Raw genomic sequence first — 24,254 nt, forward strand, 5'->3', positions numbered from 1 at the left:
CAAAAAATTCTAAGGATTTTGACTGGAATACGTGATGAAGGGACTCTTGACTGTAACCTCGGTTACTATGATACTTTTGACCTTCTGATTACCTTTCAAAAAGAAAAAGAAAAAGAATAAGAAATTACTTTTGCTCCAGTGATTAGCGACACAATGAATCAATGGCCGCTAATAAAACAATCGGTTAGTTAGCCTTTTTTGTAAACGTAGATTTTTGGAGAGCATGTTTTTTATTAATTTACAAAACATGAGCGGACATTTCAAAATGTGAATTGGCGTGACTAGTCAATCCTGAAATCAATGTAACAAGTCTCAACGTTAGAAGTTTGATTCACTTAGCAAGAAGATAAAGCTTCCGAACTGTCTGGGTATCGAAAACAGTAAAAAAAAAAGTGTATTAATAATTTTCATGTACACTATCTGCGCTCTCATGAGATTACGCACCTTGTTTGCAAACGTCTGACTGTTGCTGCATGACTATGAAAAAGCATGTTTTGTTTGTTCATACAGCTTGTATAATAGTTTGCCTCCTTTCTATAAAAGTTGTCCCTTCTATATGCCCTTTATAGTCAGTTTGATATAGTTCAAAACAATTTCAAAATTTGTCAATTGTTTGGGGGCCCAACACAAGACGGTCAGTTTTTCGGATATTGTTTGAAAAAACTGCTTACAGCTGATTTTGATGGCATGAACTACGTTTTTTATGTACACGTACTCTGGATGACACAGAACTGCGTCTTTGATACGTTTGTGGTTAGGTATTGAAGGAGGTAATCGTAAATACCGGAATTAGAGGATCTAAGGTTGTTATCCCTAGAAGTATCTCGCTGGCGAGATAATTTATTTAGATCCAGTAATCAAAATTGAATTCAAAGTAGCGGTTTGGATTCATAAATGTACAGTTTATTATCTAATTCACAACCTAGTTCTAACGACAAAAAAAAACACTTTCGAAGTTAAAAAACAATTTTATCAGAACCAGTTACTTTGACCTTGACACTTTAGATTCGATTAACTAATTTAATGAATTTAGACTGCAGCCAGGGAAATTTTATTCTCTTCCTTTATGTTGCGCTTATGTTTGCATTGTCATCAAACTGATTTTTTCTAGGTTTCTGATGTCTTGGGACGAAAACGTTTAAGTGAAGTAATATTGATACAGGTTTCACCAACAATCCAGATGGTTTGACTAATTTAACAAAAAAACATGCTGCCTTATCCAGCTAGTAAGGTACTCAATGCCCCCTACTTCGAAAAATTTTTTAAACGGTTTAATTGTTAACAATATTTAGGTTATTTTTTCTCTTTTACGCGGTTCAGCTGCCCGCTCTCCGCTTGGTTGGCTAATCGTTCAGGAGCTCCCTTCTCTACTCTCGAATAATCGGTATGGGTTTCTTCGACATCCTTTTGAGCCGTGTCATAGTTGAACGTGGAACGAGCATCCATTAATCGTTCCTCGTCGGCGAATATTCGAATAGCTTGTTCGTGTCGCATGTAGTCCTATTGCATGTCTTAATTCTTTTCCTTGGACGATAACGCCGGCTTTTTGTCTTAGGATTGTACAGTTCCCATGACAATCAGGTTGACCATATCTTCTCGTTTGATGTTTCCTGCAATGAACCTATAAGGGATCTTCGTTATGCGTCCTGACCGAAGTGTTGTTTGTGCCTCTGTTTTTTCTTTGCGTAATCGCAATTTCTGTGATCCAAATCGGGATAGCTCAGTAAAGTCGTCTTAGCTTCCCGTGTCGAAGGCGTCGCTCATTTTTGCGAAACCTGCATCCTTATGTGGGGATGGTGAAGAAACGGTTTCAGTTGTTTGGTCCACAATATTCGTTGTGTGGGCAGCCGCGAACTTTTTGGATGACGTCGGTTCTTGTATTTTTAAAGACGTTTTCTCTTCGATCCTGACGGAGTGTCGATTGTGGCCATTCGCTTTTTGCGCAATTTATCTTCCTCTGTTCTGTGACGGACTTTTGTTGTTCACGTAATCTTCCTCAAAATGCGGTTTCGAGGTCTCTTCATAATCGATCGTGCCTTGTTTCGAGTTGCTTGGCTCATTTGGATCATTGGTTGTGCCATGTTATTCATCGTGCCACTTTCCATGCCGCCATTTTCAGTAATTGGATACGTTCAATTATTGGCGCAAAGTACGAATTTCGGACCACCACCTGCTTTTTTACCGGACTTTTTAGAATCGCCAGTCGCTTGTTGAGATGTTGCACCCGCTGGTGCAGCTCCAATCTCCTTCGAGATGTTTCTTGTTCCGATCCCGCTTTGTTCTTCTTGCCAGATTCAGGTGGTATGCGCGGATTCTGCCATTCGAAGTATCGGGTGGCTCGTTAATCTCCCTTGTGAGCACTATAAATGGCAGTTGATCTCCTCTTTTTCTCGTCTGATCGTTTCGCAATTTTTTTCCTTCCTGGAGCCTTATGTCTCTGCGTTTCAGTATCTCGGCGCTGTTTTACGATATCATCGCTTGTCCCAATGTTTTTGTCTAAACAGGGCTTAGGATTTTTATCCCAATTTGAATTATCCCAAGTCGGTTTGGTACTTATATTCGAAAGCGAAGAGTTTGGTTTGCGTCCCGAGTGGGCTTTGCATTGATTCAACGCAATAGTCTTTTGAACCGTTGTCCTCAGTGCTGCTAACAATTCATAAAATGAATGATTGAATGTGGAGGCTTTCTCTTCTGTCTTTCTTCATACATCCAAATATGCTTTAAACGGTTGTAATCAATATTTCCACCAATCCTATACTACGGTGACCGTTCGCCGCATCTACAATTAAGTTGATGTTATTATTCTTGCAATTTTCCGTAAGCGCTTTGCTTATTAGAGATGTATTCGGATAACGCATTGAGTTCTGAGTAACTCTCAATATTATCGAAAAAAATTTTATCTCGTTTTTGGTGTTGACTTGATTTAAAAAAGGTCAATTAAAATGGGCCCTTCCGTCATGCGACGGTACGTGCACAGGTTGGATAGGCCGTACCAACGCTATATAAATAAATCGGCAAAATTTTATGAATAAATCAAGTCGATATTAATGCATCAAGAGAATTGTCAATTAAAATCTACCCTCCTCGATTATAGCACACATAGAATTGTCTATGTTGGATGTATTTTAAAGATTTTCGCATCCCCTAAGGTAGAGGATTGCACTCCTCAGAAGTGCAAAACTTATTTTTGTTCTTATGAAGTTTATTATGTCCGAGTATTATTCGTTCCGTTTTTCGCTTAGTTTATCTGCTAGTTTCTGGATGGTTTTTATAGAGCCTGGTGCTGCTCCTCCGCAAAAATTAGTGGAACAAAGCTGCTGTGCTCCTCATCCAGAATTCTTTGTTGGTATTTTAATGTTCTGACACTCTCATGATATTTGTAGGCGTCAGATATAGTTTTAGGACAGGATTTAACATGGGGGTTGAAGATTTTTACATCGAAAAAGGTTCGACTGAATCGGCCTCCCCAGAATCCATTTGCCTTGATGTCAAGTCGAGCGTCATCTTCAGTAGTGGTTGTTTTGTTGTGAAAGCTCTCTCCTTCCAACGATTGAAGTTTCGGCTCTATTTCAACATCATGGCATACTTCGTCCAGGAGTGTCGCAAAGGTATCACGATTTTCATTATGTCTTAGGTGAGTGTATCCACCTTTGCGACAGTGAGGAGAGTGGGTCAGTGTGAACGGTTGTCCACATGGGCATGTATGTGGGGTGTTTGGTGGTTCCCATCCATATCTCAGATTTAATCCATCTTTAAACTCTGATCTGTTGAGGGATAAATTGTATTTTACAAGGGTAGCACGCTTAGCCAATTCGATGCTCCTTTCTGTGACGCTAGATTTGTTGTCAGTTTTTTTCTGATGAGCAATTTTCCATAATTTCAGCCTTTTTTGAGAGTGTGATGTTCGGTCTCTCAGTTTTGATGTTTCTATTTATCAGAGTTTGTTCGGTTTCAGCTATTTCTGGATCGCTGTCTAATCCTCCCAATCCTAGTGACAGTGCAAAAAGGTTGCGATCTTCATCGGTTATATGGTTTATACCAGTAATACTTTTATTTTCTTGTTTGAAAGGCAGCCAATGGCGGCAGATATTTTGCCTGTTCTCAATAGTTTATCGAGTTGCATAACTTCCTCGTTTACTTCGGGCTTCGTCTGTGTTGGTTTTCTAATTTAAAGAGCATTCGCTCCAGTGAAAAATCCGTCTAATCGGCCTTGCTTCCATTAAATTATGCGGTGGCTAATGTTTTGGAATCTGATCCGTTTGTTTCTGATTTAGTTTTGGGGAGCAGCAGATGTGGGAGAATCATTGCTGCTTTCATTGCGACGTTAGATTTTGGTGTTTCTAGTAATGACAACAGCTGCTGGTTCAGTAATTTATGAATTGGAAACCGGGCTTGTTCTTGCTTAGAACTAGAAGCGCGGTTTCCAGTTAACGACATTTTTAATTTGGCGTTTATTTTAATTTCAAGTTCTTGGTCGATAAGTTTCCAGAAAGGGGGTTGTAGTGATTGCTGGGGGCGATGGATAAGATTGTGTTGCGTTGGGCAGTACGTTTTTTTCAGGTGTTGCCGGTGATGTTTCTTTTTGAGTTGTGATGTGGGCTGTGCTTGTTGGTAGAGTTGGGCCCTTTTGCAAATATCTCGGGGGGTGCATTGTAAGCAGGAGAACCCATCGTACTAAAATTTGCTGCTCTGTAGCCCGCTACATGAGACATGGATGTAAGCTTTGCAAATGACACACCATAAGCCTCCTTTTTGGAGGTGGCGTTTGCAAATATGGCAGTCCGTTTGATCGGCCATAATTTAGCAGCGAGGAAAGTAAGTTTATGGTGAATATATACAAGTTATCTGAGCGAGCAATAAACTGAAAGTTTCACTACCATAAAAAGAAAAATGATGCCATCTTTACAAACATATTAGCACTAAAATTAACGTTTAGATTGGTGGAAATAATTTGGATTCTTGAGTGGTAAAATGTATTAATAAGGCGAAACAAAGAGTTATTTAGAGCACCAAGTTTTCTGTTTATGAAGTGATTTTTTGCAGAGAGGATGATTTTGAGGATAATTAGCTCATTTGGGTTAAGCTTATGAGTTATCAAATTGATTAAAAATCTCCAATCATTAGCAAAGTCTGAAACCGTAGATGAGTTATCATTTAATCCGGCTACTATAGTAACACAGTTCAGTTTCTGCGAGGGGTAGCGCGAGACAGTAGCAGCAAGGTCGGCTAGCTTTGCACCTCAGTACGAGTGAACGGTGGCTCCGACATTTTTGGGGCTGCATTACTTGGTCCTTGAGGTTCCTGTTACCAGTTTCCTGCTCTAGTTGGGTAGCCTCTTCGGCCTGTACTTCGGCACGGACATTCACTAAGCAGGGTAAAAAAGAGGCAAAACAAGAGAAAGAATAGATTGTAAAATGGATTGTAGAGAAATGGATTTTAAAAACAAATAACAAAAAAGAAATGAAAGCGATTACAACCTGGTTTTTCACGGGTGGAGGTTCCGACGGGGATGTCAGGGTAGAGGGGGAGTATCGCGGCTTGACGAGCTTGTCTCTTAAATCCTAAATCCCGTATCGGGCCTTCTTCTTACAAGCGTACCATTATGAGCGTATCATATAACATGAAACTATTTAATAAGTTTATCACAGCAATTAGGCTAAATTAAATGTTTTTGCAACCGAAAATTTCAAGAACCTATATCTTGTTAGCAAGATGAAAATTTTTTTGCATTTTCATTATATAGAGGGCCGTTAAAATCCAGTTGGATTTCTTCGTTTGGTTGACTTAGATTTTTTCGAGGCTTCCAATCGACTTTGGTAATTAATGTTTTAAGAGTCGTACCAATCGTGGAACAGGGCTTGCATTCTTCAACTTTGTTGATGATGCTTTTTTGTTTGTGTGATCACCAAGTCCGTTCAGATTCAGACGTCATTCCCAGCTTTATACTTAAATCTCCCTACTTTATGATTTTCCAATGGTTTTTCGGTTGGGTAACATGATAACTTATGACCTGATTTACCTAATAAATAAAAAATAATAATAGCTTACATCAATTAGCGCATGACTTATTTAGTTCAGCAGCTATGCATGTAGGCAGATGTGTGGCGATGCTTTTTTAATGTTATAAGATGAAAAAACCAGTTAGCTTTGCTTAGTTGCGGCTTTCATCACGCGAAGAAAAGATTTGATGAAAATTTTTAAATCGTTTGTTCGTTACTTCTGTTGAAAACTGCCATTAATTTGTTCAAAACTGTTAAAGGAAATACTTTTTTTTCCAATCGATATTAAAAATCCAGCTTGGTCCACATGGTAAAGGTACAGTTACAGTCGGTAATTTGTGTTTAGCGAAAGTTCTCAACTTGCCGAATATCGTACTATAATTTATTGTATCTGTTCAATCTTAGTGAAGTTAGGTAATGGAATAATGTTTATCGACTTATCTTTTCAGGTTTCTTGAGTTCAACAAAGGCAATTGATCTATTCAATTTCAATTAAAAATGAATAACAAAAATGCGAAGTCGTCCAAAAAGAACAAGTAAGTTATTGTTGCGATTTACATGGCGACAGACAATGAAATTTCAATCACTGGAGTTCATGACATATTTTTATTAAAGGTCCGATACAGCTATGATGAGAAGACCAGTCAAAGGCCCAGAACCTCCAAACCTCATGGATGGGGTTTTACCGAAGTCACAATCGGTTAGTTAAAATATTTGGCGGCAGATAGAATGAAATAAATAGAAGCTACCCTGTTGCGTTTGCTAAATTGAAGTCTTTCTTTTTAGGATGTATCTTCCGCGGACTTGCTGAATGGGACATACAGAAATGCCTGCTTTATTAGGGCTTTCTTCAAAATTTACGTGAGTTGGCTTTAGTTTATAAAAATCAATGCAATTAGCTATGATTTTGTTCTTAACTGTGGAAAACAATTACTACTAGGGACGAGATGTTGAGATAACAGTTAAAAACGGAGCTATCTATCACGGAATCCTCTATTCGCTATCGCATCGTGGAGACATACTACTGCAGTGTGTGCATCGCATTCGTGGACCAGAAGAGGATGAGTCGAAGGAAATATTAAATCCCTCCAAGGACAATTTAGAAGAGTTTTTAGCCTTCCAGTCGGACGATATTGTTGAAATGATTTCAAAGTGTGTAGATTTGGAGGAAGATCAACAGAGTGCAGGTAAAATAAAGCGAAGAATTTTTTAAGACACGAAAAGATCCAAATTCAAAGCCTTAATCTGAATTAATAAAAGAAAAAGTAATTTGAAACATGCAAAGAGCTTTATTGTTATGCAATTTTTAACATTATGCGTGGTCGTATTTCAATGAGAGTCGACATTCATGGTTATTCATAGAAAAAGGTTTAGATTTTGTGAAAAAAAAACCATGAAGGTTCCTGAAGGTCACGTATCACTTTCTGTTCAACTGTCCGAAGAGATGATAAATCACATACTCTTTTTAGTGAATGGGAACAGTAGCAGCCGCAGCACATCTTTCATAACCGATAGTGAGTTGGGTGCAGTGCAGTTGGGTCTGTCCCGAGAGGATCTGACCAACGGAGGTGGAGGAATCAATGGGACGATGGAGAGAGAGCTGACCCCTTGGTTTCCCGAAGAGAACAACAACGAGTATGAGACACTCGATGGATCCGATGTGCGTTGAAAGCTGATCTCTTATAATTTTTTATTTTTCGAATGGAAGATCCTCAAAATCGTGAATTAATACGGCACCAGCCTAACTATTATCTCAGTGATGCTAAAGTTCCCTTTTATTTTCTTCGATGAAGCTAAATCAGGGTTCCTCAGTTGATGTCAAGAAGAAAAAGCGTGGCTGATGTTTCGATTTACTAGTGCGGAGCGATTTTTGGGTGATATGTTACAATCGGTGGTAGTTTTGAGTATAGTGCATGTGTTAAATTTGAGAACTATAACGCATAATATAGTCACTTCATTTTCATTTGTACTACTACCAAGATAATTTTTGTAAATATTTTACTCTGCCAGATGAAATACTATTCAAAAATTTCAATTTTACACTTTGCCAAAAAAATTTGGCTTTCGAAATAAATTATAAATAGTGTGCGAAGTGTAACAAAAAGCGATCGAGCTATTCAAACTGAACCTACCACCAATTGTAATATATCACCTGTTTTTGAAAAAATGTGTTAGCAAAATGATATCCACAATAATGTAAATCGAAAGCATTAAAGTGGATGCGGAAAGCTACAGTAGAAGTAGACATGCGAATGCTATTTAGGGATGCAATGGCTGGAGTGCCGAAGACATGCTGAAGACGAACAGAGAGCACTGCGGAGTACAGATTTGTACGTTTGACGAGAACCTCTACACGTAAGAACGAATGTTTTCTTTGCCTCGACTTTAAATAAGCATCGCATTATTTTAGATGGAATACTTTTTCTATGGTTAGGATTTAATGGATATAAATATGTTATGTTTTCTAGAACCTCTCTAGACAAAACGACAGAAGATTACAAGCAAAAATTTATGTGGGCGGATTCTATGGCGAGACAGATTGAAGGAGGCCAAGATCATGATGAGCGATCGAACATGGAGACGAATACGGGTGAGGAGGACGAGGAAGCCAAATTCTCCTCTGTTAGAAGAACCCATCACAACTCATCTTCGAACACCAGTACACTAACATCTACCCCTCCCCCCAACGACGCGGCTGCGGGATACCAACAGGCGCCCTTAAGCTCCAGTCCAGGAAACTCACGGTAAACTTTCAATCTATTATTCTCTAGAGTATACAGATTTATTGGACTCAATTAACGCAAGAACGATCTCCCTGCTCGAAAGGGCGGAGTATCTATTTTTTAAATTTTTTGTCGATCAGTGTTGAATATTCACTCTGACAAGTGAATTTACACTTGCGAAGCGAGTGTATTAGTACGAACATTCTTGTTTCCAACCTAAGTCGCAAATAAAAGTGCTTCTTTTGGTGGCATTTTGAACGATTGGCTGCTGTACCAGTATAATGTCATATTTACTTTAACATTTGATTAGTAAAAAGTTAACAGAGTTGATGCATTTTTAATTCATCAAATGAAACGGAAAAGTTATTTGTTTCCAACAGGAGTACTATGATAGAAAGCTCGATTTCAGAAATTTTCCAACTCAATGTATCTCGCAATTTTTTTTTTGAAATGCATAATTTAATCAAAATTTGGCATTATGCTTTCCAATTTATTAGATGCAAAATTGTGTCTTTTTGTATTTGTTCATGGGACTCATCTGGACTCATTTCTTGGAAGTTTCTATTTACATCTGTTTATACTTGCGATCTTTAGTGAGCGTAGTGTAACAATACGACTTTTCTTGATGCTTTCTAACTTGAGTCGCAAACATTGGTGCCACTTTTGGTGGCACCATTACGACTATTTGATAGCATGTGCTTTGACATTCAAATAATAATAAGTAAACAGTTGATTCATTTTAAATTCATTGAACCGAAAAAAAAATAAAAACAGTAGTAAAACCTCGATTTCCAACATTTTTTTACTCAATTTATCTCGCAATTTTTTTTTCAATTTATACATGATGTAGCTTTATGCTATCCAAGTTATTACATACAAAGTAGTGTGGATCCCTTCAGTTTGATATATTTCAAGTTATTAATTGAAACATTGTGTCTATTTGTGTTTGGTGCCACTTTTGCCGCATGACATTGGCAATTTATTAGCATATCTAGCTGCTTTATGTGTGACTAGTGTTTGAGCTTTGTCAATGTTTTACTAATTCGAGACTTTTTTATTTTTTTATTTCACTTTTATTCCATGTTCCATGCAAAGTTAGTGTGGTTGCCTTCAGTTTGTCACATTTGAAACTAATACTTGTAAAACTCAGTCTATTTGTATTTGGTGCCTCTTTTTCTGCATGGCATTGGCAATTTGTTAGCATATTTAGCTGCTATATTTTTGAATAGCGTGTGCTGGTTCTAAAGCGTCAGGACGTGAGACTCCAATTCTCGAGGTCGCTGGTTCAAAGACCATTTTTTGCGAAGTTTACTAATTCGAGGCTTAATTCTATCTTTTCTTGTTTCAATTTATAAAGTGTTTTTTTTTTGTCTTGTTCTCACTAGTGTTTGCGAAGCACAGCTTCGCCACTGTTTTATAAATTTAACGCTGCAAATATTTTCGTGCTTGTTAGCTTTTTGAAATTCTGTCCTATTGGAAAATTTGCTTTTTATATTAGTTGTACTTTTTCAAAATTGATATGTTTACACTTGCGATTAGCAAGCGTTATCAAACGGGATTATAGACTTTTTTTCTGGTTTATAACTTTGTAAACAGAATCACTTGGTTCATAATGAATTCAAATTTCTAAGCTTCTCCGGTACGCTTAGTTAAGAGGCAGCGATTACTCCTGGGACGGCAAAGGTCCTGGGTTCGAATCTGATCAGGACCTGTTTTTTTTTTCAAACGGGAAATACTTCGTTTCAAGAAAAATTGTCGGCTTATTATTTGTCTGCTTATGTTTTGTCGGCTTAGTTGCCACATCTTGAAATGTTTTGCTGTATGAGAATTTCATTGTTATTGCTTTTTATGTTTCCATTTACTCGTATGACTTCGTATGTTTTCTTTTTTTACCCTTGCGATTGCCCAATGTTGATTTTTTCGGATTCGTGATTTTCGGCCTTGTTTCCGTTGGTTCTTTTCAATTTTTAGATTATCATTCATGTTATCTGGCACTAGTTTTTATTAGTAAACAACAACGGTTTTGACCAAAGTCCAATTTTTGAAATTACCCATTTCATCCGGATCAGTATAACAATTTACAAAAATATCGGTTTGCTACCTCGAGCTTTAGCTGGGCCCCATAGTTTTCTTTTGTCGAGACATACGAACATTTAGGGTCACCTAGTTTTTTCTCACTCGTTTCACTTATTTTAGTAGAGAAACAATTAAGGTTTTGGGCAAAATCCAATTTTGAAATTACCTATTCCATCCCGCATCATTATAACAAGTTCCAAAAATATCAAACAGCTACCTCCAGCTGTAGCTGGGCGTCTAATTACTTTTATCGAGACATACAAACCTTTTGGTTCACCTATTTTTTTCAACATATTTCATTTTTTTTTCGACTTTCATTTCGTGTTGTATCGCAAGTGGTGTGAAGCACGGCATCGCCTCTGTTTTAAGTTTCATGTTTGTATTTTTTTTTCGGCTTGATAGGTTCCGGCCTATATCATAGCCGCTTAGTGGCCTCATGTTGCGTCGTTCGACGGGTGAAAATTTTTTTTTGCGTGTGTGTTTTGAGGGTAAGGGGTACTCAAAATTAACTTTAAATTTTTTTTCGAATTTGATGATCAACTTTGTTTTTTTCTCTTTTTTTGCCTGTGTTATATCGGCTCAGCGGCCTCATTTTGTTTCATTTGATAGGCGAATAAAGCTTTTGCGTGTGTGTTAAATCGATTTGTTAAAATTTCATTCTTTCGTTTTTTCTTTTTTTTCGACTTGATAGTTTTCGGCCGTAATATATCGACGTAGTGGCATCGCATCATATTGCGTCGTTCGTCGAGCGAAGAAAAAGTTTCTGTGAGTGTGTGATTAGAGGGCGAGGTGGACTTAATAACTGTTTATAAGTCTTAATCCTATGCAGTTTTTTTTTGCTTAAAGGTAGTTTCGGTTTTTGAATTTTCTTCCGATACTAATTTCACATTCTATTGTCGAACCATGTTTTTTTTTCAAAAGTAGCCTTTCTCATTTTGATAAATTTAGTTTTGTTTTTACTAAGCGGCTTTCTGGTTTTGTATCGCTATGTGTATAAAATTTGCAATTTTGAAACAGTGAGAACCTGGTTCACATTTAGCTCTAATTTTAGTGATTTCACTCCTGTGTACTCAAAGAGGGTCGGAAATAGAGGAGCTGGAGGACGAGGGGCTGCTGCGAACAATGTTTCTCCTTATCAGCCGAATCCGGGCTTCAGTTCAACTCCCAACAACGGATATTCATACAATCAGCAGCAGCAGCAAGGAGCGGGTCAAAATGCGTCTGCACCTAGAGGCGGAGCACCGTTCCGACCACAACAGAAATATCCAACCGGTAAAATTTAAGCCACAAATTGTTGGCATGTTTGTCACTGTTCTAAGTATCGAGTTTGCTTCCAATAAATAATGTCAAATTCCATGTGAAAAAGTTCTATTTCGGAATCAGGGGTATGGGAAATTGAATTTTTTGAAGTTATTTATTGCACAAAGTAGTCTGAGGTGAAGATAAAAGTCATGAAATTTTATGAGTAACTAAGTTTATGTAATACATTTCATGGTAAATGTCCGATAATTTGAATAATTTTTTGTGTAAACGTAGTGTTAAGTTGATTTTTTTCAGGTCCACAAGCAAAGTTTTCAGCTGGTCCGCCACAAGGTGCCCGTCAATTTATAAGCAGCAGTCGTCAAAGAGCCACTTCGAATTTCGACACACAGAATACTTCTTATGGAGGAGGGGCTGCAACAACAGCACCTAATCAACAACAACAGTTCAACCAAAGCAGTAGTAGTAACATATCAACCAATCAGACGCCGGTGACGTCACCACTGGCTGGCCAAAATGATCAAAATCCAAATCCAGCAGGGAATGTCCAGGAACAGCAACCGACGGGAGGCACGAATTACACTAGCCATCAAAATGGACACGTTCCGTCGTACAGCAATGCAATCAGCAGGGGCAATATGGGAGGTCAACCAAGTGTTGCGATGGCAACTGCTCAGTCTTCCCGGGAGATCAAAGAGCAAAAGCTCAAAATGTTTTCAACTAACGTCAAGTTTGGATCAGTTCCACAAGTGCCAGCATCGAATGACAAAGCATCTCCGAAACATATGCCCCCAAGCTCGGGAGGTCCCCAAGGTGCTTCTGGTGTTGCGCTAGGTGCTACAAGTGGATCGCATAGTGCCAAGTCTTCACAGAGCCCGACACCCACTAAGGGTAATGCATGGGAGAGACCACCGGTAATAAGCATCGGAGGCAAGTTGGAGGAGGCGGTTGTTCCAATGGCGACCCAAGTACAGAACGCTGCTCCACAAAGTTGGTTTATTATTGATACAGTCAGCAACTCGTTGATTTTCTAAAAGAACATTTCGGGCAATATAGTTGAGTTATACAATTAGCATCATTTTTTGAGAAGAGAACCGAATCAGATAAATGTTTATTAGGCGTTGATTCAATCTTGTAGAAGGTCCATAAATTTTAAGGTCGCTAATTTCAGCTCATTTAAGGTCAAAAATCAGTACAGGCTGCCCACCAATCGCCGAATATATCTTCATCTCCAGTCAAATCAGAGAGCACAACAGCTGGTAAGTGGAAAATATGTGCAATGTGCCAAATTTTCTCCTTTTGTGTATTATAAAGAGACGACCAGGATGAAAACTTCAGATAAGCCAAAAATATTAATTGATTAAGTTGAAAATTCGGTTATCGATTAATAGAGATAAGGTTAGTAGTGCTCTGGTTAATAGAGCCTGTGATAGTTTAAAAAAATATATATAGTATCATATTTTTGATTGAACCGTCCTCGTGGCACGTCTTGAATGGCTGTGACAGGTTCATAGCTTCAACATGATAACACAGCGCTTATAGGTGATGTCGGTACATAATCAGAAAAATGTTTATTATATCTTTTTTATGACCATCCATCTATGATGAAAAGGAGCGACATGGTAGCTGTTCAACCGCCCACTGTTATACGCCTGCTCAAAAGCTACATGCAGTTTTTGAACATTCAAATGTTTAGATTTTCAGCTTGACATGGAATTTGAAAACGGTCTTTGTGTTACAGACAAGAAAGAATCAGACATGAGTACAACTACAAATGAACCATCACAGTCCGTGAGCAATACTACAGAACCAGGGAAGGAAGCTGTGACGACGAATGAGAAGGGAGCTGAAGGTGGCGAGAAGAAAGGAGAAGCAGAAACGAAGACTGATCCGGCTGACATTGTCAAGAACTCGAAGTTGAATGTCAACGCAATGGAGTTCAAGCCATCATTTGCCCCTGCTCAGGTAGCTACCTACTAGAGTTAATTAACAGACAGTAAATTGATGGATGGGTATTTTAACAGAGTTTTCGCGATGTCATGGTTTAGTAAGACGAGTCATGAAATGCCATGTTGAGAAAATATGAATAATGAAGATCTTTATACTTGCAAATTTTGAAGCGAGGCAATTTATACTTTTCGTTGCTGAAGTTGTTTTATAAGCCTATCATTATTTAGTTGAACACAAAAGATGTTTTTCATGATCGAAAATTTGACATTGTGTACTTTTGTTTACACAAACGAGTTAGCGTGCGTACGGCTACATGACACATCGATTTTATCTAACCCAACTCGCAAATAAAAGTGTTCATTTAGTGTTTTTTTGTTGTATAGCATTGACAATTTAGTAGCATGTGTTCATCAGCCTTTTTTATGGCGCGTGTTTTTTTGGAAATTCAAGAGCACATGGCGCAGATGCGTGGACGTGAGACTCTTAATCTCTTGGTCGGATTTCGTTTCCGACACTTAGCAAAGTTGTGTTTTTTCAAGATTGTTTTTCAGGATTAATTTTTCATCTTTTAAGAGCCGATGAACGTGTAGTTCAGACTCTTATAAAAAATCTTAAACATTGGTTATGCTCAAATTTAATTTTCGCGGATTTATTTTTGATTTCTTTTCAAGTTAGTTCATTTCCTTAGTTAAAAGGAAGTTAAATTTACTATCGAACAGCAAAAATGTAAAGTTCACGAAAAACGTGATCGTTTTCTAGTTTCGAAAATGGATTTTAATTTTCAGATATCCCAGCAGTGATCGTTTGCTAGTTTCGAAAATGGATTTTAATTTTGAGATATCCCAGCAGAATAAAAATATTACTTTTGTTCCAAAAATTTCAATCATAACTTGTTTTTGAAATTCGAAAAGCTCTGCGGCCTTGAGTCTTTTCCAACTGTCTGTTGGTAATGTTTATCGTGAACGTATGAATGATTTAGGAGCAGGCCGAAGACCAGTCTAATGTCTATTATTCTGGGCCGGGTCCAAATCCTCTGGACAATATAGCTGCCCAGGTGCCTCATATGTCACTCTCTGAGGATCACTCGATGGCAGCGGCAGCAGCTGCCCAGTTCCCCCAGGGCATAGCAGCTCCTCCTGCAAGCTTCATGACTTTACCACCTCATTACTTCCATCATGCGAATTTCCCAAATGGAGCCGCGGGAATGTTTCATCAGCCGATGCCCCAGCAGATCCAGGTTCCGATCCAGTCATTGCCAGTCGTCTCCGGAGGCGGTCCACCGCATCTCTCAGCTGGAGTACCAGCATTTGCAGCCCAGCGACCACCACTGTTGCATGGCTCAGCACAGAACATGGCAGCTCAGTTCTCAGCTGCGAATATGTTCTCGCAAAACAGTCCCGTTCAATCGAGTCCATATAACGGGACGTCGTCACCAACCTATCAAGCTGCTAAAGGAAATAGACCAAGAGGCTAGTATTGCTATTTTTACGGCTCCTCTACTGTTCGCCTTTGCCTCTGATTTTAAGAGTAATGGACGTAGTGAGGACTTTGATGTAGGTCTGGGTGATTTTTCGTGCTTTTTTTCGGGAAAAACTCTTTAAAATTTCTTCACGCTGAAGTTTGATTTTTCGCGATTTGACTTGTGATTTTTTTTCAAGTTCAGTGCATTTCCATTATTAAAAGGAAGGCAAACTCCACTATCGAACATCAAAAATGTAAAGGTCACGAATAACGTGATCGACTTGTAGTTTCGAAAGAGGTTTATGTTCAAATTTCCCAGAATTAAAAAGTTTACTTATTGATCCTGTTTTATTAAATTGGGTTAACTTTGTCATAAAAGCACCAATCATAAATTGCTTTTGAAATTCAATGAGCTTCAAGGGCAAATATTTTTTAAGCTTCGAAAGATGAAGTTTTTACAAAAAAAAACAGGTCAGTTTTTCGGTTTTCTTGCATTCATTACTAGTACTTTTTTCAACTTTCAGTTGGCTATTTTATTTAATCTGATTTTTATTCAAGCTATTTTTCTTTCAAGCAGTCAAAATATTCAAGTATTGGAAATTGGTTTGGCTTAATTGCCTGACAACAGACAAATTGGCCCTCATATAATACAACTTCGTAAAATCAACGAAGTTAAAAATGATGTTTATCTAGTGGGGGCGGAAACGGCAGAAAATTATACGTTATTAATTGTATACAAATTTTCACGCTTTTAACAAGAATGACAGGTTTTGATTTTTCAAGAATTCTTTAGTTATGTGTTTGCTCGAAATTAAGTTGAAGCCATTCTTTCGCATATCTCAGTTCGTTTTGAACACAACGAGAGCCTCGAAACTTATTCAATTTGCTCTAAAAGTGCTGCTGATAGAGAAAATATTTATTGTTTTTCAAAATGTGTTACTTTTGTTCCAGCTCCTTTCCGACCTCCGCATCCCAACGCACAGTACTTTCCGAGCACTTCCCTTCCGAACGTGGCAGCAACGGCATCCATGAGTGTAAACCAACAAGGGCAGCCAGTGGTCTCCGTTTCAGGACCCAACCCCGCTCAGATGAATTACCAGCACGGTGTCATGGGAGGCGCGGTATCTAACGGAAGCAATGGGCATGGCAACAACGCAAATTCAGGACTAATCCAGAACGTCGGCAATCCTTCTTTCCCGTACCAACCGCAGCAAGGATTATTGGCGGGGCCTCCTCAGGGACTTTATGGAGCAGCAGGGCAAGGTGTCGGAGGGGGTGGTGGTGGACCTAACGGTCCTCCGCCTGGAAGTTTGTTGTCGTTCACGTCTCAGGGCACAGTAGGGGGGCCTGGTAGTGGCCCGAATCAGGCCCATATGCACGGACCCAGTCACCAAATGGGAGTTGCTGCTGGAGGCAACACTGCCTATTTTCATCCCAACGCAGCTGGTGCTATGTACCCTCCGTCACTCTATCAAGCTCACGTTTGTATTTTAATTACTTTTTCTAATTCCACACTTATGAAGTCTCAATGGATCGTGGGTTTTGTTTTTTTTTTCACCGAAATTTGATCTCGCTACATGTTAATTTTTAGCGGTTTCACTTATATTTTCTTTCTCAAAGCGATTCAAATTCGTTTTTAAAAGACAGGCAACTTATGCTCTTCAATTAAGAAAGTGCAAATGGCGTGAAAAAATGTGAATGATTTTTATTTTCGAAAAAGGATTTGCCAGCTGAATACGAAATTTCTCGATTGACCAAGTTTTCTCTAATCGGTGTAGTTTTATGAGAAATTGCCAATTATAAAATACAATGAAGTTAAACGTTATGAATTTAACGTTTTTGAGTTATAAATTTTTCGAAAGCTGAAAAATTTTCAATAAAATTCGATCATTTTTTTCGGTTTCCTGGAGTTCATTGACATTTATCCTTTTTCTGTTGGCTAAATTTTATTTTGATTATTTTGTTTTGTTTGCAGATGCGAATGCCTATGCCAGGTGGGATGATTGATGGAAACGGCAACGGAAATATTCCCTTCGGTGAGTTGAAATTACTATAATAAAGGAGTTCATTGTTATGTCACCTAGCAACATTATTACGAGGCAGTTGTTAAGTTTTGGAGATTCTGAAGCTGAGTATAATAATAAAAACAAGTAAACCCTATAAACGTGTTATACTATTAGCTTACTACTTTGCCAACTAGTTCTCTCTTTGTATTCAGTTTCAGTGTGCTCATTTTGTTCGAACACTATTTGGCTGGCCATTTAGTTCAATGTGGTGTTTTACCCGCTTGATATTTGCCTGGTTTTCGCTATTTCAAGTGGTGTACAATTCTAACGATAGCAAGGCGAAATCGATATAAGAGAAAGCGATTGACTCATAATCGGTAGCTTTTTTGAAACTTATTTTCATAGTGTTATATGTCAATCCACGAAGTGAAGACCCATCATTAGGACCCGTGCTTAAGAGTCGATGAACGTAGTTCAGACTCGTATATAGGTCCTTATAATTTTTTGTTCCTTTGAAAAGTCTTAAAAGTGCTCTAATTGTAAAAGAAGTCCATTCATACTCGCATTGCATTGTTCGCCTATATCGATGAGCTTTTGTTGTTTTTCTTCATTTTGTTTATAATTATCAGATATATTGAGAGATTGATAATTGGGCTGATTTCATTTTTTTGGAGTTTGAGACCGTTTTATTGTAATTTTTAAATTTACTCTGTTGATGTTAATACGATTTTACCTTAGTGATAATAAAAAAATGATTGGAAGCTTATGATATAGAGGACCTTTTGTTGAAAAAAGCGCTGTTAATTGAAATTAATAATTTCTTGGCAGTTTGTTATTTTGGAAACTTTTTGAACGATTTTTTTTTTGTTTTGACAGTTTCCTTTTTTGTTATTAGATTCGACTAATGGAGTTCCCCGATATCTCGAAAGAGGATTTTCAGTGTTTTAGGTTAATATTTTTCATCTAGTTCGCTAAAAATTTGGTTATTCGAAGTTTTAAGCAAAATGTTTTCTCAAATAATTTCAAGTTACTTTTCTATTAAGAGTAATGAATGTAGTGAGTTTTTTTTTTCAGGAAATTTGTTCACGCTCAATTTTGATTTTTCGCGGTTTGACTTGTGATATTAAGTTTCAAGATCAGTGCATTTCCATTGTTAAAAGGAAGGCAAACTCCACTAGCAAACAGCAAACGTGTGTAAAGGTCTCGAAAAACGTGATCGACTTCTATTTTCGAAAATGGAAGTAAAAGTTTTGCCTATTGATCCAGTTTTCTCAAATTGGGTTAATTTTAACAAAAAAACTGTCCATCATAAATTGTTCTACAAATTCAAAGAGCTTTAAGGCCATCTTTTTTTTCTTCGAAATTCAAAAGTTGGCTTGGTTTTTGTTTTATAAGAAAGCATTAAATCAAGGTTATTATTTTAAATGGATCTAAAAATCTTTTTTTTTTGAATCTAAATGAATTTAAACAATTTAGAATTCCGTAGTATCTGGTTTTAAGTTGATTTTGAAGTTTTGTTTGCGAAGTGCAGCTTTGCCTCTGTCATCCTTGATGTGTCTTCTTTTTTTTTTAAATCTGAGGATTTTTGTGCTTCATGATTTAAACTTTCTAGATCGCCGAGTAATGAAAAGAAGCACTAATTCATCCCGCACTCAAAAATTGGCGTTTTGCTTGGCGTTTTTAAAACGGTTTTTTGCCACTCATTCAGACAAGCGCGCGAGTTCAGTGTACGATTAACTAGCAACAGAGCTTTTCTCGTAATATATTTTGCCCGGAAAATGGCAAAAACGACATTAGATTCTACTTGTGTTTTCTTCATTGTGACTAGTTTTCCTAGCTAAAGACTAGACAAAATTGGAAGTTCATTCTTCACTGGATTACCTGGAAAAAATTAAATTTTTCCCGGGAAAAGCGAGGAATAAGAGAGCAGAGAATTTTTTGAAAATTTTCGATTGTTTGATTTCGAATACCATAACGTATTTGTTTTGGTCCCGCAAGCTGGAGTACCACAATTAACTCCCAATCGGAGACAGAAAACACATTTGATTCTCACAGATCGCGTATATCGTAGAAATGAAATGTTTCAAAGTTTTCCATTTTCTGTAACCAGAAAGGTATCTAGTGTTGTGAATCTGTCGCGCATTTCTATGCTGAAGGTCAGTATGATCTGAAGAAGTTCCGTTTTTGCTCGCTTGTCCAATTCATCATTTGGATGACTTCATATCGTGACAAGTTCACTTTTGTCTTCTCTTCATTGCCATTAATTGTGTCTATACCAGCAAAAGGTAGTGCGATGGTGCAATCGACCAAGAAATTACAAGAGTCTCTTCGAGTCTTGAGATAAGACAGTTCGAATTTTTTTTCACTCGTTTTGTACTTGAATCGCTTCGAAAAACAATTAATCTGAAAAACTTGCCTGTAATGTCTTTCAAATTCAAATAATCGTATCAGGTTGTTTCGCCTCCCCGTTGAGGCTCAATTAAAGCAGTCCTGCAAATAACCTTTTACTTATTATACTATTAACAACCGTTCCTGTCCTTTGGAACATTAGTTATGCATTTTAATTCATTGTAAGCGTGTTTGGCACAGATGATTACACGAGTGACTGTTCAACAACAGGTAACGGTTCTAATCCATGCTTAAATTGTGTATAAAGGTTTGACATTAGGCAGATAAAATTGAGAGTAAACACTTGGTACAAAAAGCAAAGAACCCTGACAAAACCTTGCGCCCTGACTAGTTTTCATTCCGACCACTGAAAGTGGGGAGGAATTTTGTCTTTGGGTGTTTTAGTTTTTCTTCTACATTTTTCCACTTAAAATTCAGGGACGACAAATAATCATCGAAATGCTTCGAGAGACATATCATATGAACGCCTTCTAAGTCAGTTTGGAGAAAAACGGTTTTGAAATTTTTGCTTTAGCCTAGTTTCGAGCAAGTAGGTGTTGTAATAGGAAAATATTTTTTTAAAGACGTGCTCTTTGAAGATTTGCTCTTTGAAGAAACTGTAGTCGATTATAATTAATTACAATAATTCTAAGTTTTTTCTGTGCTTTCACACTATGCGCAAAAAGTGGATCAAATTTCATGAATGTGGTCAGAACTTTGCTACTTACACAACAACCGGCTACTCTCATATCAAATTTACCATTATAATCAATGGTGGGGTATAATTTCATCAAAGTGAGCTCAAAATTTGTTTCCTTGCAGCCATTATTTTTTGACCATTGTAATATGGGCTATGTTTACCCGAGTAAGAGCAGGTATCTTTGACAAAAGCTTAACTTAGTCTAAATTTTTCGTGATATATTCGAAATTGAACTGTTTTAGTCGGCCACGCATTGGCCACAACAGTACCTGGAGGACCAGGCATGACAACTCAGGGGGCAGTGTTCCAGTCTCAGGGACACCCACACCACACCCAGCACCATGTCAACATGCAGGGCACCATGCAACCGGGACTAGTGGCCCAGGCGGGAGGGGGAGGAGCGAATGGGGGGAACCAACAGTCGAACCACAACAATGCAGCCGCATCTTTTCAGCAGCAGAATCAGGTATGTATCTCTCTGATTGCATAGACTACAAGTCCGACTCTCATCCTTTTATAAAGCCTTCATTTTTGGAGTCTCATGATTTTACACAGCCTCCATTTTTAAGTTGAGGAGAATGTTTTTTTTAAATTGAAGGTAGTTTTATTTTGAATTTGCATACGCAATAGTTTTTGCGAGATATCGGTTCGTTGATAACTCGTGTAGACACCCGAATAGGTGCAGGAATTTTGATTGATAATGGTTAAGTTAGTCATATAGCATAGTCTCCAAGTCTCCTATTCTTGTTTATTCCTGCCTCATGATAATAGATCTTGTTATGTAATCATTACTAAATAATTATTAGGAACTGAATTAATGCACCAAATATATTTCATGTTGAAGAAATGGTTTGATAAGCTTGTTGCACTGCTAAACATTGAAGACCATTCTACTCAATAATTACAATACTCATTAAATCAAAATTAAATGCGTTTAATTTCTTTTCTGTAAACATGATCTTCTAAGTTTTTATCTCGAATGGATATTGCCTATGATGTAAATTAAAAGCACGGTTGCATGATTCGTTTTTGTGATAAGTCTAAATGGATGATTTAGTTGAAGTTCGCATGCATTTGTCAAGTTTAAAGTTCTAGAAACTGATTTTTAGCTACAAGACTACGCAAGTTCGTATCCGCCGCTGCCTTCGTTGAATAATGGTAGTGAAAGCAGCTCGCGTGAAATTAATCAGACGGATACTGGAAGTAACGTCGAAATGAATGAAATGATTGCAAACCATCAAGGTACTCCCTCCCAATACCCTTCGGGGCCATATTACGCCCAGGTTTCGATGGAACCGGGAATACAAATGAACTCACATAATGACTTCCCAGCCTTGCAACATCACCACCAACAGCATCGCCATAGCATGGGCGACGCGCAAGTCATTCCAGGCGTGCACCACCAACTCGAAGTTGAAAATGAATCTTTAAACGAAAGTTACGGCCGCGATAGACCCAACAACAACGACCAGCACTTGCACCAGAACTCTGTCGTCCAAAATCAGAACGTAAGCAAAGAACAACAAGATCAACGACTGGGCTACTCGATTGCGGGGTCCGAACTGAGAGATGTCAATATGATGTCGGGGTTGAAGGAGGAAGAGGTAAAGTGTAAATGGAGATAACAATTGACCTCTCAAAGAGGCCTCACGAGTGCTGATTACATGTCTGTCTTTGAACTTTCTTGACATCAGCTGATCTCCTGGATTGTGATCACGTGATTAGCTTTCTCGATTCAACTCCTGTCTTCAATTTTCACCTAATCATGTCTGTTTAATTAGTTGGTTGTAACCAAGACTGCGTTGATTTTTTTTTCACAGGCTGATTTTCTTTGGTTCTAAAAACGTCAGCTACTCATCTAGCTGAGAAAGCTAGCGGAACTACAAACAATTGAACTGTTTCTAACAAATAGCCTGAATTGGCATATAAATTTGTTATCAAAATCGCCAGCTAACCAAAATAGACTGAGAATCATTGACCACTGTGCTTTAACCATCCGCGTAATCACTTTTATTAAGAGTATTAAACCAATCGATGGATGTCTTAATTGTTTCAGCTCTCCGGAGTTAATCACCCGGGTCACCCAAATATGAACAGCTCCCAGCAGAATCAACAGCAAAGTCAGCAACAACAACAGCAGCAGGCGCTTGCTGCTGTGATGTCGGTAACAGGTACCCCTAATCAACACCTGGTCCAGCAGCCCCAGTTGCCCAGACCCGGACTGCATGCGCCTGGTCAACAGCAGCCGATGTATTTAGTTAACTTGCAACCTAACATGGCCGTGCAGCAGGCCGCGGTGGTTGCCCAACAGCAGGCTCATTTCGGGGTTCTTCAACAGCATATGCATCAGCAACAACAACAACACCAGCAGCAGCAACATCGCAATTCCATCTCATCAGGACCCCCGCAGGGCCACGAATACAACAGGAGCAATTCACAAGATGTTACAGCAGGTAAGAAAGAGTACTAGTTTAGTCGAGGAAACCCCTTGCTGATGTTATTGACGAAAAGAATCTCAATTTGTTTCTTACTCCAAGTGATGTGAAGCTCCGCTTCGCCTCTGATGAATTTCATTTCACCGAGTTTTTAAAAAAAACGTGCAAAATTAATGCGATTTTTTTGTGTTACTATGATGTTCCATTTGTGATCCCGTTAATCGGTGCTCTTAGTTATTAGGATGAACAGATAGTTTTTAAAGTTGCGATCTGGTGATCTTTTTAACGCATTTAAGATCAATTACATCAGTAATAATGGACATTCAAACATGACTGCTCCCTTGTTAATTATGACTTCTAACTGTCTCAAGGGTCAACTTCATCCACTAATTTTTTGGAAATTTTGCTCATATAATTTTTTTGGGCCTTGTATGTGATAGCTAACTGCTCCGGATGTTTCAGGCCATGCAAACAAGTAGTATATTTGAGTTGACGAAATTGATTTCAAATCCGAACCAAGGCAGGAGATCGAAGCTGCAGCACAGCGCCAAGGGAGCAGAGAAGGAAGATAATACGTTTAAAAATTATTACAAATTAAAAACACCAATAAAAATATTCTATTCCTTCGTGTTGATCTTTTAATTTCAATTTCATTCTCTTCGATTTTTGTTCAATTTATCATATATCATCAGTTTTTTTTGCACCAGAATTCTATTTTCCAATGATTAATGCTTAATGATATATTGAAGTTTAAATGGATCGGGATTGGAATAGATTTCTGGTTGTACTTAAAAAGTTGAAATCTGTTTTGTGGAAAAGTAGACGTTGTGTTGTTACGACTGACCGTTGGCTGGCTTATCATTTTGTAAAAAGGCTGTAATCTCGATGCTTGATGTAACTAACACCAATCAGTGCAAACACTAAAATACTACCATGCTATTATTTATCTTGCTCACGTTGATCATCTACTTCCTTCAATTTAATTTTCTCAAACCACACTTTTACTTACTTCTCCACTGATGTTAATAATTACAAGGATAGCCGGTTACTGTGCAAGTAGTAATTTTCAAAATTAATACATGGCTCGGGGGAGAGTTAACTTGGTCAACAGTGGTCGGGTCTTGATGTTAGAAATTGTTCACAAGGGCCAAAGTTTCTCAAATTTAGATCAGTATTGGTTTGCGATATCTGACATCCTGCATTAGCACCCATTTAAAAAGTTCAAAAAATCAAATGTGTACATCCAGCTTTAGTTG

The 24,254-nt window shown here is 38.0% G+C and overlaps 1 protein-coding gene across 2 annotated transcripts; it reads left to right on the top strand.

Annotated features, from left to right (window-relative positions):
* The first annotated feature begins 6,445 nt into the window (after window positions 1-6,445).
* LOC134841324 (ataxin-2-like) lies at window positions 6,446-23,996 on the top strand. 2 transcript variants are annotated; one of them, XM_063857229.1, is made up of 18 exons: window positions 6,446-6,535; window positions 6,615-6,699; window positions 6,786-6,860; window positions 6,940-7,186; window positions 7,469-7,659; window positions 8,263-8,354; window positions 8,468-8,743; window positions 11,850-12,070; window positions 12,356-13,048; window positions 13,240-13,317; window positions 13,800-14,023; window positions 14,988-15,477; window positions 16,421-16,950; window positions 17,445-17,505; window positions 20,806-21,029; window positions 21,673-22,167; window positions 22,620-23,016; window positions 23,461-23,996. In XM_063857229.1, the coding sequence occupies exons 1-18, from the start codon at window positions 6,498-6,500 to the stop codon at window positions 23,475-23,477; spliced, it is 4,434 nt and encodes a 1,477-aa protein (XP_063713299.1). In that variant the 5' UTR covers window positions 6,446-6,497; the 3' UTR covers window positions 23,478-23,996. The 2 variants fall into 2 exon arrangements, with proteins under 2 accessions (XP_063713299.1, XP_063713300.1); XM_063857230.1 differs by lacking the exon at window positions 21,673-22,167.
* The last annotated feature ends 258 nt before the right edge of the window (window positions 23,997-24,254 follow it).

This window comes from Symsagittifera roscoffensis, chromosome 3, assembly GCF_963678635.1.
Source record: "Symsagittifera roscoffensis chromosome 3, txSymRosc1.1, whole genome shotgun sequence".
NCBI classification, from domain to species: domain Eukaryota; kingdom Metazoa; phylum Xenacoelomorpha; order Acoela; family Convolutidae; genus Symsagittifera; species Symsagittifera roscoffensis.

What these genes read in the sequence shown, in the direction of transcription:
- LOC134841324 (XM_063857229.1), top strand. Translation starts at nt 6,498, where the DNA reads ATGAATAACAAAAATGCGAAGTCGTCCAAAAAGAACAA. An exon ending in TAAAGGAAATAGACCAAGAG is followed by an intron (nt 15,478 to 16,420) that starts GCTAGTATTGCT and finishes CTTTTGTTCCAG; the next exon opens with CTCCTTTCCGACCTCCGCAT. An exon ending in CGTCACTCTATCAAGCTCAC is followed by an intron (nt 16,951 to 17,444) that starts GTTTGTATTTTA and finishes TTTTGTTTGCAG; the next exon opens with ATGCGAATGCCTATGCCAGG.